This window comes from Bos indicus, chromosome 24 (assembly GCF_029378745.1).
Source record: "Bos indicus isolate NIAB-ARS_2022 breed Sahiwal x Tharparkar chromosome 24, NIAB-ARS_B.indTharparkar_mat_pri_1.0, whole genome shotgun sequence".
In the NCBI taxonomy this organism is placed as follows: domain Eukaryota; kingdom Metazoa; phylum Chordata; class Mammalia; order Artiodactyla; family Bovidae; genus Bos; species Bos indicus.
This window is the reverse complement of record NC_091783.1, coordinates 49,554,608-49,569,578: the sequence shown is the minus strand read 5'-3', so window position 1 is coordinate 49,569,578 and position 14,971 is coordinate 49,554,608. Positions and strand designations below refer to the sequence as shown.

Sequence of the window (14,971 nt, the reverse complement as noted above, 5' to 3'; positions counted from 1 at the left end):
TCAGACTCCCCCAAAGGTGTCCTGTCCAGCAAATGGAATACACACCTGCATGCGTATGCACACACACTCTTGTGCACACACACAACACCCAGGAAAGCCTCTGCCTCCTGGCCTGGCAGGAAACTGTCACAGCTCCTATTTCCCTCCCAGCAGGAGGCCAGCAGCATGGCCCAGTGGTGAGGTGCAGGTCCAACGGCCTGGGTCTGGACCCAGCTCTGCTATCAGGGTGTTAAATACTGGGCCTGTGATTTAAGCCCTGAGTCCTAGTTTCCATCTGTAAAATGAAGCCCAGAGAATTCTTTGGCCTGGATGCTGTGTGCTTACAGATGGCACAAAGTACCGGTCACACACTGAGTACTTGACATTAGGTCTATCTAGCCCGCAGCCTGCAGGGTGGACACTTAGTTCTTGAATGAACAAATCTGCTTGCTTCTTTCTTTATAAGTAACGAAATGTAAGTACAATTAGAAACATATGACCCCTTCCCTAGTGGATCAGGGAATTCCCTCAGAAGCCTAAGAGGGTAAAACTCCAGCAGACCCCAAGTCCACAGATCTCTGATCCAAGCAAGACTGGGGTTCAGGTACCCCCTGCAGGCCCAGGCTAAGGACCCCTACTGGCCTCTGCGCAGTGGCCTCCCTGGCCTCTGGACACCATACAAGCTGCCGTCTCTGGTCCTCTTGCCAGTCAGGACCGCCCAGTTCCCAGGCCCATGGGAAGTCTGAGGGGTGAGGAGAGGGCACAGGCCTCCCCCATCAGACATGCACAGCAACATGCGTCAGGTCAGCCAAACGCCCCTGAGGTGCTGCCTGGCAACTGGACAGAGGCTACTCCTTCTTGTCATGTTCGCCCCGGGGCCCCGCTCCGCGGAGAGTCTACAGAGAAGGGGCCGCGCTCTGGACAAGCTGGCCCCCACGCTCCCCGCAGACGGCCCAGAGCACTGATCAGCATTCTGCCCAAGAAGCCCGCATCTCAGCAGCTCCCACCCAGACAGGCAGCGGGAAGGAACCGGAAGGCTCCAACGAGCCCCATCCCACTTCAGATTCAGAGACAGGGAGAGGGAGGATCTGCCGTCTGTCTCCGTTGCCAAGGACACTGGCCCTGGCGCCCTGGAAGGGACTGTGTATGCTGCCTTTGCGCACAGCCGGCCCAGCTCCACAACACCCGGCCTCTCCTGGGGGCGAGGAGGAGGAGCGCAGACAATAGAACCCAGAGACACTCGAGGCCCATGGGCTTTGCTCCAGCCAGGGGTTACTGAGTAGTCACGTGTGGCCACACTGCCCGTTGGACAGTGCAGGCCCTGCTGACTTGATAAACAAAAGTGAAGCTCCCAAGTTATGCTGGATCAAACAGTTGGATCGAAAGGAGTGTGTGTGTGTGTGTGTGTGTGTGCGGGCACGCACACGCGCGCACTTATTAGACTTAAGCCCGGGGACAATGATTTGAGGAGGGCAACTAAACCTCACAAATGTGACTGCACCGGGTCTTCGTTGCAGCATGCAGGATCTGGTTCCCTGACCAGGGATCGGACCCATGCCCCCTGCATGGGGTACAGTCTTAGCCGCTGGACCACCAGGGAAGTCCCTCTATATAGTTTCAAATCTACCCCGCTGGCTTGTTGAAACTCTACCTTTACTCAACTTTCTTTAGCTAAGGACTCCCTTCTACCTGAGTCCTGTTTCAAAATGAATACACATTACCAGGAAGGAAACGATTAACTCTTTCCTTCTAGGTGACCAGTTGGGCCCTTAACGTGTTGGAGGTGTGCGCAAAGCAGGGAGGGAAAATTAGCAAAAGAATGCTGGCAGGAGGACAAAAATTCAGGGCAACAAATTTGCCTCTGACTTTCTCCTAGAGGAAGTTCTGTGTTTGTTTCAGGGGCCCCTGAATGGGAAAGAGTCCTTCCCACTTTTCCCAATCACTACTGCTACTGCTAAGTCACTTCAGTCGTGTCCGACTCTGTGCGACCCCATAGACGGCAGCCCACCAGGCTCCCGCATCCCTGGGATTCTCCAGGCAAGAACACTGGAGTGGGTTGCCATTTCCTTCTCCAATGCATGAAAGTGAAAAGTGAAAGTGAAGTCGCTCAGTCGTGTCCGACCCTCATCGACCCCATGGACTGCAGCCTTCCAGGCTCCTCCGTCCATGGGATCTTCCAGGCAAAAGTACTGGAGCGGGGTGCCATTGCCTTCTCCAATCACTAGATGATGTAAATATTTCAATCAAACTTCTCACATCAGAAGATTACCAATTCTGCCTATGGAGTGTGTATCTCTCTCTAAATAAACTCACTTTCACTTTAAAAAAAAAATCAATAAGATGGAAAATTCAACTTTCTATTGCCAACCTGGGTACCACTATCAGAAAGGTCTCTTTAAGGACAAAGTTTAACCACACATTTTAAACAGGTCCTTATCACTAATAAGTAACACCAATCAAATACTGGAAAGAGGCTGTTGGTGAATGAAATAGAAGTCGGAGAAGAATTCAAACCACAACCCACACTACTCATTCCTTCCCTTGAGCTCCTGGAGCATGACAGCAGAGACTGAAAGTGAGCGCCAGAAGCTTGCAGGCAGGCTTTACCCCAGGGCTGCCCTTGAGTCTCTTTAGCTGTCTGGGTGCTTCCTCACCTTTTGCACTAAACCAGTGGTTTTCCAAGAATGCTCCCTGGTTCTCGGGGACCCAGAGATTCCTCCCGAGAAGGAGGAGGCTCAAATAACAAACTTAACACTAACCACAGATACCCAGCTTTAACCAGAACATCCTTCCATCTGCTTCATATATTGAAGTCCTGCACAAGTTCTGTTTTCCAAGGGCTCTGAGAGGGAGCCCCGGGAGCAGCCCTGAGAGAAGGAGCCACGCTTACCCGTGATTCTGCCCACCGTGCCTTTCACGAAGTTGCCCGCGTACCCAGCCACGTGAGCTCCGAGGCTGTAGCCAATCAAGTGAACATTCCCGAGAGAAAAGTCCTCCTTACCCTGCAGGAAGTCACAGAAGGGAAGGAGTGAGGAGCGTGGTCCTGAGCCCACAGGTGGACAGCAATTCAACCAGTCAGTCATGTCAGGGAGGGGACAGGGAGCCCAGAGGTGGCTGGTAGTGCTGGCAGGGCAGCATGGATGGGACACAGCCAGGAAAGGGGAGGTGGAAAGGGCTTGGTGGCACTTCAGTCACCCCGCAACGGGGACAGGGTGCAGGCTGTGACTAGAAGCTGCATACCTGAAAGTGAAAGTGATAGTCGCTCAGTCGTGTCAGACTCTTTGTGACCCCATGGCCTATACAGTCCATGGAATTCTCCAGGCCAGAATACTGGAGTCGGTAGCCTTTCCCTTCTCCAGGGGATCTTAACAACCCAGGGATCAAACCCAGGTCTCCCACATTGCAGGCGGATTAACAGCTGAGCCACAAGGGAAGCCCAAGAATACGGGATTGAGTAGCCTATCACTTCTCCATCAGATCTTCCCAACCCAGGAATCAAACTGGGGTCTCCTGCACTGCAGGCAGATTCTTTACCAACTGAGCCATGAGAGCCCTTCCCCTACACGTTTCTAGCAGTGTCTGAGGTGGGGAGGGGTAGCAGTGCAGAGGTCAAAGCCACCAGACGCACTGGAGACCAAGTGCCAGACACGGTCTGCAGCAGGGTGCTCCCTGCCCATTCTCTTAGGCCCAGGAGCTGCCCATCTCCTCGTCGCCAGCCTGTCTGGGATCCCAGAGTTGAAGCATCAGACCTTGATAGGGAAGGTACTCGGTGATGAGGGTGAGGGCGGATTTGACCCCATGGCTCAGGAACCAAGCTCAACTAAGCAACCTAGGCAGAGGACTGAGGACTATGTGAGAATCCTGACCAGAATTTTACCACAATTCATCAGATTTATGGGCTTCTAAAGGAAGGCCAGGTTAGAATTGCCCAGATAATTGAGTCACTTTGCCAGTGTACCCCTGCCTCCCATTAAGTCCACTGAGCCTGGGCAAATCATTAACCTATAAAAGTAAATGTAAGACCTCAAGATCTGTTTTCCACATATGTTTTATGCAAGGCATTAGGCTGCATTTGTTTGAACCAACCCTCCCCACCCTCAGCCCAGCCACCCTTCAGAATAAGAGCAGACATCAGTAGGTATTTAAGATTACATGCTTTGGGGCTTCCCTGGTGGCTCAATGGTAAAGATTCCACCTGCCAATGCAGGAGACCCAGGTTCCATCCCTGATCTGGGAAGATCCCGCATGCCTCGGAGTCACTAAACCCATGTGCCACAACTATTGAGCCTGTGCTCTAGAGTCTGGGAACTGCAGCTACTGAGCCCATGTGCTGCAACTGCTGAAACCTGACACTCTGTCCATGGGATTTCCCAGGCGATAAAACTGGAGTGGGTAGTCATTTCTTCCTCAGAGGGATCTTCCCCACCCAGGGATCGAACCCACATCTGCTGCCTCGCAGGCAGACTCTTTACCACTGAGCCATCAGGGAAGCCCTCACAGGAGAAGCCACCACAATAAGAAGCCTGTGCACCGCAACTGGAGACTGGCCCCCGCTCTCTGCAACTAGAGAAAGCGCGTGCAGTGATGAAGACCCAGCACAGCCGAAATTAATTAATTTTTAAAAATGTTTTAAAGATTACAAGCTTCTGAAGGCATCAGCAAGTAATGACCCAGATGGCAAATTTTCTTCCTGCAAGTAAAGTAACAGGAAAAATCCAGAAATGAATCAATAATTAGAAAGCTTTCTAAAAGTTCCAGCTTCCAAAATATTTTAAGCGATACTTAATTCAGTAAAAATTTGATTCTTAAAGATATTCTCGGTTCACTGTAATAATCTGATCTTTGTTTCCTAAAAGGGTTCGGATTCAAGATCCTTCTCAGAAAAGGAGATGATTCCCTTCAGTCCCATTGTTACCTGAAGCCAGTCGAGCATCTGTGCGATGCTGTGACCCACACCCCTTGTGTTATTGACCGCATCTACGTAAAGCTGGTGAGCCAGTGGGAGCCAGTCCACCACCACGACGTTGGCTCCTTTCTCTCTTGTCTGCAGGGCTGACACCAGTTTGTACAGCCAGTTTTCAAACATGCCACTCATCTGCAGAGAAAACAGGACTTTAAAAAAAAAATCTTTTTCTGGGTTTGAAAAACACCAGTGAATATGGATTTCAGTTCCGTGACCCTCTCCCACAGCCATGGAACATTCACATTGGTCCCCCAGGCCAACACTTGCCCATGAGCGGGGCCAGCCACAGTCAGGATTGCTATGTGGGTGAGTGTCTTCCATTGCCCTTGATGACGTCTCCAGTTTTTCCCATCGAAAATGTCCGAGCTGGTGTCCTGTGTTGCTGCCCCACTGACCAATAGGGCTGCTAGGAGATACATGCTGGTGGCCATGCCGACCTGAGGTTAGCCCTGTCACAGTCAGGCAAGTAAGTGACCTGGTCCAGCATTCAAAAGCAGCTGAGAAGGGTTGTCCTGGAGAATTGGTTTCTTTCTCAGAGATGCAAAGAGATTCTGTCTCTTAGGCAAATGCCGAGTTAACAAATGACCCCTTCCCACAACCCATCTCTGCCATCCCTCTTGACCTTAGAGGAGGGAAGATCTGTTGCTGGAATCCCAAATTAGAACTCAGAGCACATTTTCCCACAGAAACAAAGTGTAAATGGTGACTAGGTCCAGTTGTAAACCTATCCATGAGTGCATTATTAGATAAATAGATTTCCTGTGCCTAGCCTGGGAACCCAAAGGCCATTTACAATCTTGCTTCTAAGGGAAACTGCTGTTCCAAGTTCCAAACAGATTACAAAAGAACTTTCTGGAATGCATTCGTCAGTTGCAGGCAGTTTGTATTTGCATTTTGACGGGGGCGGGGGGGGGGGGCCTTTAAAAGATCCAAACGCATGATTCTAATCATAGGCTGTGAGGTGAGGATGGGCAGACAGGCCCTTAATGATCCCTTCCGTTGCATTCGGTACATAGGTGCCTGTATAACACCCCCTAGCCAGGCCTGACCCCAACAGTTGGTAATAGACCTAAGACCCAGCAAGCATGTAACGGGTATGAATTTCTCATCATTAAGGGGAGGAACGTCCCCTCCCAATTAGCCCAGGCAGAAACCTGCTCACTTAACAGTGCCATTTTCCTACAGACTGCCATTAGATGAATGGATAAATCCCTCGCTGGTCCAAAGCTTCTGAGGTCGAGCATTAAAGCCCTTTTTTTGTTCAAGTTTGTTATGGGCTTTTCGATGTGAATGGCTCAGCGAGGGCATAGAAAGACTCCAGTGCCTTTAAATGGAACCATCTCTATGCAAACAGGAGGGCACCGTGCCAACCAGGGCTGGCCAGCCGGGCCAGCTGGCTCATCACAGACTCTCTGAGCCAGTCGACTTGCTTCAGTTCAGCTGAGCTCTCGCAAAGGGATGGCCCCCGTGAGGCAGTGGTTGACCAATGTAATTAAGTGTAATTAGAGGGTCCCTTAAGAGCCAGTGGAGCTGGGCTACTGCCCTCAGGAGAGCCACTTTCTGAAAGCCCACTGCGTGCCAGCATTAAATGCCACCCTGCTGGAGTCCAGATTGCCCCCTCAGCGAAGTGCCCGTTACATTCTTCACAGCTGTCTGAAATACAAGCAGCCCACAAGAAAAGAGGGGGAGAAAGAGCGGAATCTGGAAGCACCAGTATGCTTTTTAATTGACCAAAACAAAGGAGACCAAATCCCATGTAGAGCTGGAAAGCTACCTCCCCCCGGGCTCACCGTCCATCCGTGAATGATGAAAAAGGTTTTGGCTGTCACGTTGAAGCCACAGTCCTCTAAGGGCTGGCTGTGGCCAAGGGAGAGATCGCATCCTTCATCCTCTGGGTCCTCTGAGGTGCGGAGGTTAAATCTCACAGGGGGTTTGGCAGCAGTCGGTACCACCCTGGATTTGTCGAACTCACCTGGGGAGAAAGGACAGAGCGTACGGATAACTAGCAGGCCTGGGTGGTGAGAGATCTGGGGTCCAGTTCTACTTCACTCTTAAGCAAATTACTTAACCCCTCTGGGTTTCAGCTTTTACATCTGCTGAATGTTTCCATCTCATCTCACAGAAGAGTTGCAAAGGCACACCTCACCAATATTTAAGTGTTAATTAGTCACTTGTATCAACTACTCTAGGGCTTCCTACTGTGGCCCAGAGGGTCTCCACAATGCAGGAGACCAGGGTTCCATCTCTGGGTTGAGAAAAGCCTCTGGAGGAGGGCATGGCAACCCACTCCAGCATTCTTGCCTGGAGAATCCCATGGAGGAGGAGCCTGGCAGGTTATGGTCAACGGGGTCACAAAGAGTCGGACAGGACTGAGTGACTAACACACACAAACACACACATCAATGACTGTGAATCTGAAGTAAATAAGTCTCCCTTACCTTTCTTCCTTCTTTCTAATCCAAATGAGCTCTCTTTCCTTCCCTCAAGTTACTAATTTCAGAGAACGGGTCCTCAAGTCTTCTCTTGAAATGCTTGGGACCACTTGCATTCCTGGAGAAGGAAATGGCAACCCTTTCCAGTACTCTTGCTTGGAAAATCTCATGGACAGAGGAGCCTGGTGGGCTACAGTCCATGGGGTCTCAAAGAGGCAGACATGACTGGGCAACTACACTTTCACACAGACTTGTATTTCAGAATTCAGAAATTTTCAGATTTTAAACAGGTATTATGATGTGTATATATATAGAGAGAGAGAGACACACACACACACTATATATATACACACACGGTTTGGGGCATTCCTCATTCATCAAACACACCAATAACATTTCTGTAAGGAAATACATGACTACTCATACTCAGGGGTGAAGAAAAAGAAAAAGATTTTAAAGACCATCTTGTTGGTTCAGGTCACTTTTGGATGCCAATTGTGTAAGAATTCAGGTTAGATAAGGCCAGGTCTTGCTACCAAACAAGTTACCAGTCAAATTTTTCAGTTTTGAAAGATTTTGGAATTGGAGGTAAGGAACTTTGACCTTTTAAACACTGGGCTTCCCTACTGCTCCCATGTCAATTCTGGCACTTACCCCAAACACCTCATGCACCCTCAGTGCTTCCTGCAGTACCAGACAGGTGCCAGACACTTTTTTACCTTATTAAATAAATTATCGAAGCCATAGAGGTGCTCGTAAGAGCAGCAAATCCTCTCCTTTCAGCTCCACCGTGTACACACACACACAGCACTATCTAGGAGATGGCCCTACTTCAAAATACAGCCCATGTTACTGATGGTCCCAAGACCTTTTAACACTAGGTATTGCAAATTTGGAAAACTCAGCAGTGGCCACAGGACTGGAAAAGGTCAGTTTTCATTCCAATCCCTAAGAAAGGCAATGCCAAAGAATGCTCAAACTACCGCACAATTGCACTCATCTCACACGCTAGTAAAGTAATGCTCAAAATTCTCCAAGCCAGGCTTCAGCAATATGTGAACCGTGAACTTCGTGATGTTCAAGCTGGTTTTAGAAAAGGCAGAGGAACCAGAGATCAAATTGCAAACATCCGCAGGATCATTGAAAAAGCAAGAGAGTTCCAGAAAAACATTTATTTCTGCTTTCTTGACTATGCCAAAGCCTTTGACTGTGTGGATCACAATAAACTGTGGAAAATTCTGAAAGAGATGGGAATATCAGACCACCTGACCTGCCTCTTGAGAAATCTGTATGCAGGTCAGGAAGCAACAGTTAGAACTGGACATGGAACAACAGACTGGTTCCAAATAGGAAAAGGAGTTCGTCAAGGCTGTATATTGTCACCCTGCTTATTTAACCTATATGCAGAGTACATCATGAGAAAAGCTGGATTGGAAGAAACACAAACTGGAATCAAGATTGCCAGGAGAAATATCAATAACCTCAGATATGCAGATGACACCACCCTTATGGCAGAAAGTGAAGAGGAACTCAAAAGCCTCTTGATGAAAGTGAAAGAGGAGAGTGAAAAAGTTGGCTTAAAGCTCAACATTCAGAAGACGAAGATCATGGCATCTGGTCCCATCACTTCATGGGAAATAGATGGGGAAACAGTGGAAACAGTGTCAGACTTTATTTTTGGGGGCTCCAAAATCACTGCAGATGGTGACTGCAGCCATGAAATTAAAAGATGCTTACTCCTTGAAAGGAAAGTTATGACCAACCTAGATAGCATATTCAAAAGCAGAGACATTACTTTGCCAACAAAGATTCGTCTAGTCAAGGCTATGGTTTTTCCTGTGGTCATGTATGGATGTGAGTGTTGGACTGTGAAGAAGGCTGAGCACCGAAGAACTGATGCTTTTGAACTGTGGTGTTGGAGAAGACTCTTGAGAGTCCTTTGGACTGCAAGGAGATCCAACCAGTCCATTCTAAAGGAGATCAGCCCTGGGATTTCTTTGGAAGGAATGATGCTAAAGCTGAAACTCCAGTACTTTGGCCACCTCATGTGAAGAGTTGACTCATTGGAAAATACTCTGATGCTGGGAGGGATTGGGGGCAGGAGGAGAAGGGGATGACAGGATGAGATGGCTGGATGGCATCACTGACTCGATGGACGTGAGTCTGAGTGAACTCCGGGAGTTGGTGATGGACAGGGAGACCTGGCGTGCTGCGATTCATGGGGTCGCAAAGAGTCAGACACAACTGAGTGACTGATCTGATCTGATCTGATCTGATTGTCATCATTAGGGCTTCCCAGGTGGCACTAATTGTAAAGAGCTCACCAGCCAATGTAGAAGATAAGGGTTCGATCCCAGGGTCAAGAAGATCCCTTGGAGGAGCAACCCACTCCAGTGTTCTTGCCTGGAAAATCCCAGGGACAGAGAAGCCTGGTGGGCTGCCATCTACGGGGTCGCACAGAGTCGGATACGACTGAAGCAACTTAGCAGCAGCAGCAGCCCTGTTCTAATCATCTAGGATACCGCCCCTGATAACAGGCTAGGAAATTAGACAAACTGTCCAGTCACCCAGAAATCAAGGGAAAATGGACCAAATGACCATACCAGGAGCTTAATTATCCCAGAGTTAAAAAGAAAGAAAAAAAACACAAACAAATGGAGTCATGGAAAGAGAGACTAGAGTGGTAGAGGGGTTGGTGGTGAAGAGGCCAAGGGGGAGGACAATGTACCAGATGTAAAAAGGATAAAGTTCCAGAAAATGCAACTAAATACACATGAGCAGAACTCTGTCATTAATGAACAAAAGCCCCAACTGGCAGAAATTTGAACCATGGACATAATTCATTCAAAATCTCCCAGTTTCCACCCAGATAGCCACTCATAGAGACCAGATGGGAAGTCTAGGGAAAAGGCAAAGAGGGTCTGCTGGCTTCCCAGCACTGACTTGTGGATAAACCCACATAAAGTGAACACAAAAGGTTCACTTTAGCACCTGGCTCTCTCTGACCCCACAGTTCTCTAGCTCATTTCTACTACTTCCAGCCCACATCACTTCTGCCTCTGGGACTTCATAATTGTTCTTCATCCGATGTCCCCAAGCTCATCCTCTCCTCTCCTCCAGTTCCTTGCTCAGAAGTCAACTCCTCAGTGAGGAAAGTCTGGTCACAGACTAACGCTACACCACCTTCTCCCTCCAGCCCTCTGTACCTTCTGCCTCTCCTTTATTTTGCTCCATGACACTGAGCACTATTTCTATGTTTTAAGTAGTTGACTGGCTGTCTTCTCATCACTGAAATGCAAGATCCCTGGGGGTATGGACTTACACCTGTTTTGTTCACTGCTATATCCTCCTAAAAGCCTGTGTGCTCAGGTGCTCAGTTATGTCCGACTCTTTGGGATCCCATGGACTGTAGCCCACCAGGCTCCTCTGTCCATGGGGTTTTCCAGGCAAGAATATTGGAGTGGATTGTCATTTCCTCCTCCAGGGGATCTTCCTGATCCAGGATGGTACCCATGTCTCCTGTGGCTCCTGCATTGGCAGGGAGATTCTTTACCACTGTGCCACCTGGGAAGCCCCACTCCTAGAAGGGTTCCTGGCAAATAAAGACTTCTTTGAATGAAGGAAATAACCCCCAAATACTTAGAATCACAGAACATAGAAGTTGAAAGGAATGTTAGCATTTTACAGGAGAGGAACTAGAGATGAAACCTACTCTGGTTCAATTATACTAGAGTTGGGAACGTGTTAAGTAATTTTTCCATTCATTCAGATTAACCCTGCTGCTCATACATAAGCAACTTGGACCAACATCATTTGACCCAATCTTCAGTTCATTGAGTCGCAAAGAGTCAGACACAACTGAGCAACTGAACTGAACTGAATTGAACAACAGGATAGTAGAAGATGAGCTAATAGGATATGGTTCAGGGGTTCCCCACTCTCCTCTGCTTAACCAATTGACCTGGTACTCCTGTGGGGTGACCCTACCCTTGCTCCTCCAGGGCATGCTTCCTCCAATAGAAGAGACTGAAAAAGAAAAGCTGGCAGATGGAAGGAAGACAGGTAGCAAGAGGAGGAGCAAAGGCTGGAAAGACTGTTGGGGAGGAGGAAGAGTAGGCTGGCAGCCTGGGGTTCTCTGCACAAATTGCCCACCAAATCCTCCCCGAAAGCGCTCCTCAAACCAGAGCCAGCTACCCTGGCACCTTAAATTTCAAAGCATCTAGCCGAGATTAAAAAGAAGAGCGCCAGATGACAGAGCTCTTTCTAACAACCTTCTTGCCTCGAAAACCCGCAGGTTCAAAGAGGGCAAGGTTAAAGAGCTGCTGGCAGCCAACTCTGCTGACTGGACAGCATCGATAAGAGTGCATATTAACGGCAAAGGGGTGGAGCCGGACCGAGCGCGGGCGAGCGCACCCGGCAGCCGGCCGGCTCTGGGATGCCCTGGTCAGAAGCGCCGAGGAACAAGTGAACTGCAAGACTAATTAGGAGGAGAGAGTGGACAGCGCAGGCGGAAAGCAAGGAGGATGCTGCAGGGTCGAGGAAGAAGGGTGGGCAAGAGAGAGGGCACCTGGCCCAGAAAAGAAGTTCCGGGGGTGGTAATAAAATAAGTCCACGTTACCTTGCAGCCGTCCCTCTGGGCCAAGGGGTGTGGGGTCTCCCGTGGCAAAGCCACAATAGGCGCTCCACAGGCAGAGCTGAAGAACGGTGTTTCTCATCCTTACCACCTCCCCGCACCCCCTTCTCCAAAATGGGACTTTCAAAAAGACAAAAAACACCTCTCGAAGTTTCCAGCGGTCCAAGACTGTAAGACCCCCAGTGGGAAGCCCTCTCTCCACCAGAGAGAACGGTGGCCTTAGCTGAAGGTGGAGAAGGTGGAAGATGAAAACTCAGCTAAACTCAGCCGCGGGGTGGTGGGGGGAATGTGAAGGGGCTTGAACCAGAACCAGATCTGCCCTCTCTCGTGCCGCCTGCCCAGGAAGCCAGGGCTCGCCACTGTCACCCAGCGAGCTCCCGGCGAGGTACTTTTTAAAAGTATTGGGAGTCATCTGATCCATCGCCAGATGGTGATTTGCATAATTTATTCTAGTTCCCGGACTCTGATTGGTCACATCTTCGCTGACGCCAGAACCAAAGACTCCCCAAAGTTTGAATGAAAGCGCCGCACATCCACCGCGTGGACACTCCGCAAGCGCAGGCTTGTTTCCTCCCCAGGCGGCTCCGGGGGCAGCCGCGCTGTCACCACCCTACTTTTTCCCAGTGTCCATTCCCGGACCCTAGATTCTCTGCCACCCCCTGCAGCTCCAGGGGAGTCGTTGCCCCATAGCCCTGCTCCCTCCGCGATCGCGATCCCTGGAGAAGGAAGGTTGTCCTCTTCAAGGCGCAAAGCTCTCCGCGCGCGCGCGCGCAGTGCTCTCTCCTCGCCCCGGGCCAACGGTCCGAATGGAGAAAAGACACCTGGTCACCCTGTGGTCCTTCTTTACTCCCTTTCCTGCTGCGAGCGAGGCCCATGACAGGTGTAGACCGCGTAATCCGACAATAACCCGGCAGAGTTAAAAGGCTGCGGGCCCCTCTTGGAGTGCTCGCTTCGCCACTAGCTACAGAACTCAGGGCAAGCCACGCAACTACCCCAAAGCCGTTCCTTCCTCCCCCGTACACAGGTGGTAACAGCTCCTGTCGGTTAGGATGTTGCAGAAATTAAAAGATCCAGGATAATACCATTTGAGCTTCCCTGGTGGCTCAGCTGGTAAAGAATCTGCCCTCAATGTGGGAGACGAGGGTTCGATCCCTGGGTCTGGAAAGATCCCCTGGAAAAGGGCATGGCAACCCTCTCCAGTATTCTTGCCTGGAGAATCCCATGGACGGAGGAGCCTGGTGGGCTACAGTCCATGGGGTCGCAAAGAGTTGGACAAGACTGAGCGACTAACACACACACACAGGATAATACAAACAGCGCTGGGTGCGGTGCCGCGTGGTAGGCGCTCTCATACCTGGGGCTGGAGGGCTAGAGGGACGCCAGGCGACACTCTCCTAAGGAAACAATGAGCCAGGCTTGAGGATCTCAGACTCGCAACCAGTGCCAAGTGTCGGGGCGGAGGCGCGCCACCCCCTATCGAGGGGAATGAAGCAGCTTCTTCCTCTCCGTCATCATTTTGCCCTCCTCTTCTTCCCTTCCTTGCGCGCGTCCCTGCTCCTCCCGCGGGTGCCGGCTCCAGCTCCGCGCCCGGAACCCCGGGACCGAGGGCGGCGACCGCGCCCCTGAGCCTGCATCTGGGGCAGGGGTCGGGGGCTGAGCCCGGGGCCTTCGGCCGCGGGCGGCCAGGACGACTCCAGAGCGGCTGCGCCTCCACAGCCCTCGGGAACGCGGAGGAGGCAGGAGAGAGAAAGCCCTACGGCCGTCTGCGCACCGCCGTCCGCCTGCGCACCACCATCCGCCTGCTTCCAGCCAGACTGCACCTTTGACCGCAAGTAACCCCGCGGAGCAGAGAAGGCAATGGCACCCGACTCCAGTACTCTTGACTGGAGAATCCCAGGGACGGCGGAGCCTGGTGGGCTGCCGTCTATGGGGTCGCACAGAGTCGGACACGACTGAAGCGACTTAGCAGCAGCAGCAGCAAGCCCGCGGAGGCCTGGAACCAGTCCAGCTCCCGCCCGCAGAGAGGAAAACCGCCCGAGCAGCCCGGCGCCCCTTCCTCGCCGGTGTCTGCGCCCCCGCCTGGGAGATCTGTGTGGGGAAACCAGTCTGGAGCAGCCGGTCCTGTTCCGACTTATCCTCGTTCCGTCTGTCACTCCAGTTGCCAGCGCCGAAGCGGGCTTCGTCCGTCCTGTGCTAGAATTCATTAACAAGAGGCAGGCCGGCTCTATTTTTCAGTGTAAACCTCACTGGTCATGAGTAAATGGAGCTCCCAGATATCTTTTCCCCCTCTTCTTAACACTCCCCTTCTTCACTGGCAAACTATACAGACGTAAGTCAGGTATCATCTCCATTCTACAGATGGGAAAATTGAGTCAGAGGAACAGGCTGTAGCTCTGAAGCAAGTCTCTGATAACCAGTTCTCTCTCTTCTGCTTAGTTTGATTTAGCCAACTGGCCTCTGAATAGGAACGTTTTGGAGCCAAATCTCCATCTCTTGCCTGGTTGAGTCCGTAGGCAGCCTGTGAGTCAAAAATCCCCATCTCTATTCTGAGTTACTCAAATCATAGCCCCTAGAACTGTAAGTGGACAGTGTGGAGGGTGTGTCTTGGGGACCTCTGTCACAAATGAGATTCCCTAGAAGAGCTAGGTACTCCTGCAAAGCTGGTTATCCTACCTGGAAAAAAAAAGATTCAACAAGATCAATTCTCATCTTTTTAACTGCCAAGGCTATGAAACCATTTAGATTTTATTACTGGTTGGTTAGAGTGCCCTCCTGTGTCTCTATATCAAAACATCATGTGAGAACTTTCAAAGCACATAATGAAGCTATAATCACAGCATTAGAGTAAAGTATAACATCAACTCTCTTATGCAAAGAATAACATATGTATAAAATATGCAAAATATTTTCTAGAAGAACCTCAAGGAGGGCTTGGGAGCCTCCTGTGTGGAGGAAGACCCTGCC

At 50.5% G+C, this 14,971-nt stretch overlaps 1 protein-coding gene across 2 annotated transcripts in view; it reads right to left on the bottom strand.

Moving 5' to 3' along the window:
• Positions 1-13,961, bottom strand: part of LIPG (lipase G, endothelial type) — a 35,096-nt gene extending 21,135 nt beyond the window's left edge. Inside the window, exons 1-4 of one of the 2 annotated variants that reach the window (XM_019986901.2) lie at positions 13,362-13,961; positions 6,733-6,914; positions 4,895-5,074; positions 2,870-2,981 (exon numbers count right to left, since the gene is read on the bottom strand). In XM_019986901.2, the coding sequence (XP_019842460.1) occupies positions 2,870-2,981; positions 4,895-5,074 (292 nt within the window). In that variant the 5' untranslated portion in view covers positions 6,733-6,914; positions 13,362-13,961. Of the gene's footprint in view, positions 1-2,869; positions 2,982-4,894; positions 5,075-6,732; positions 6,915-11,992; positions 12,404-13,361 lie in introns of those variants that run through there. The other variant, XM_019986900.2, reaches the window with a different exon arrangement.
• Positions 13,962-14,971: the final 1,010 nt, after the last annotated feature.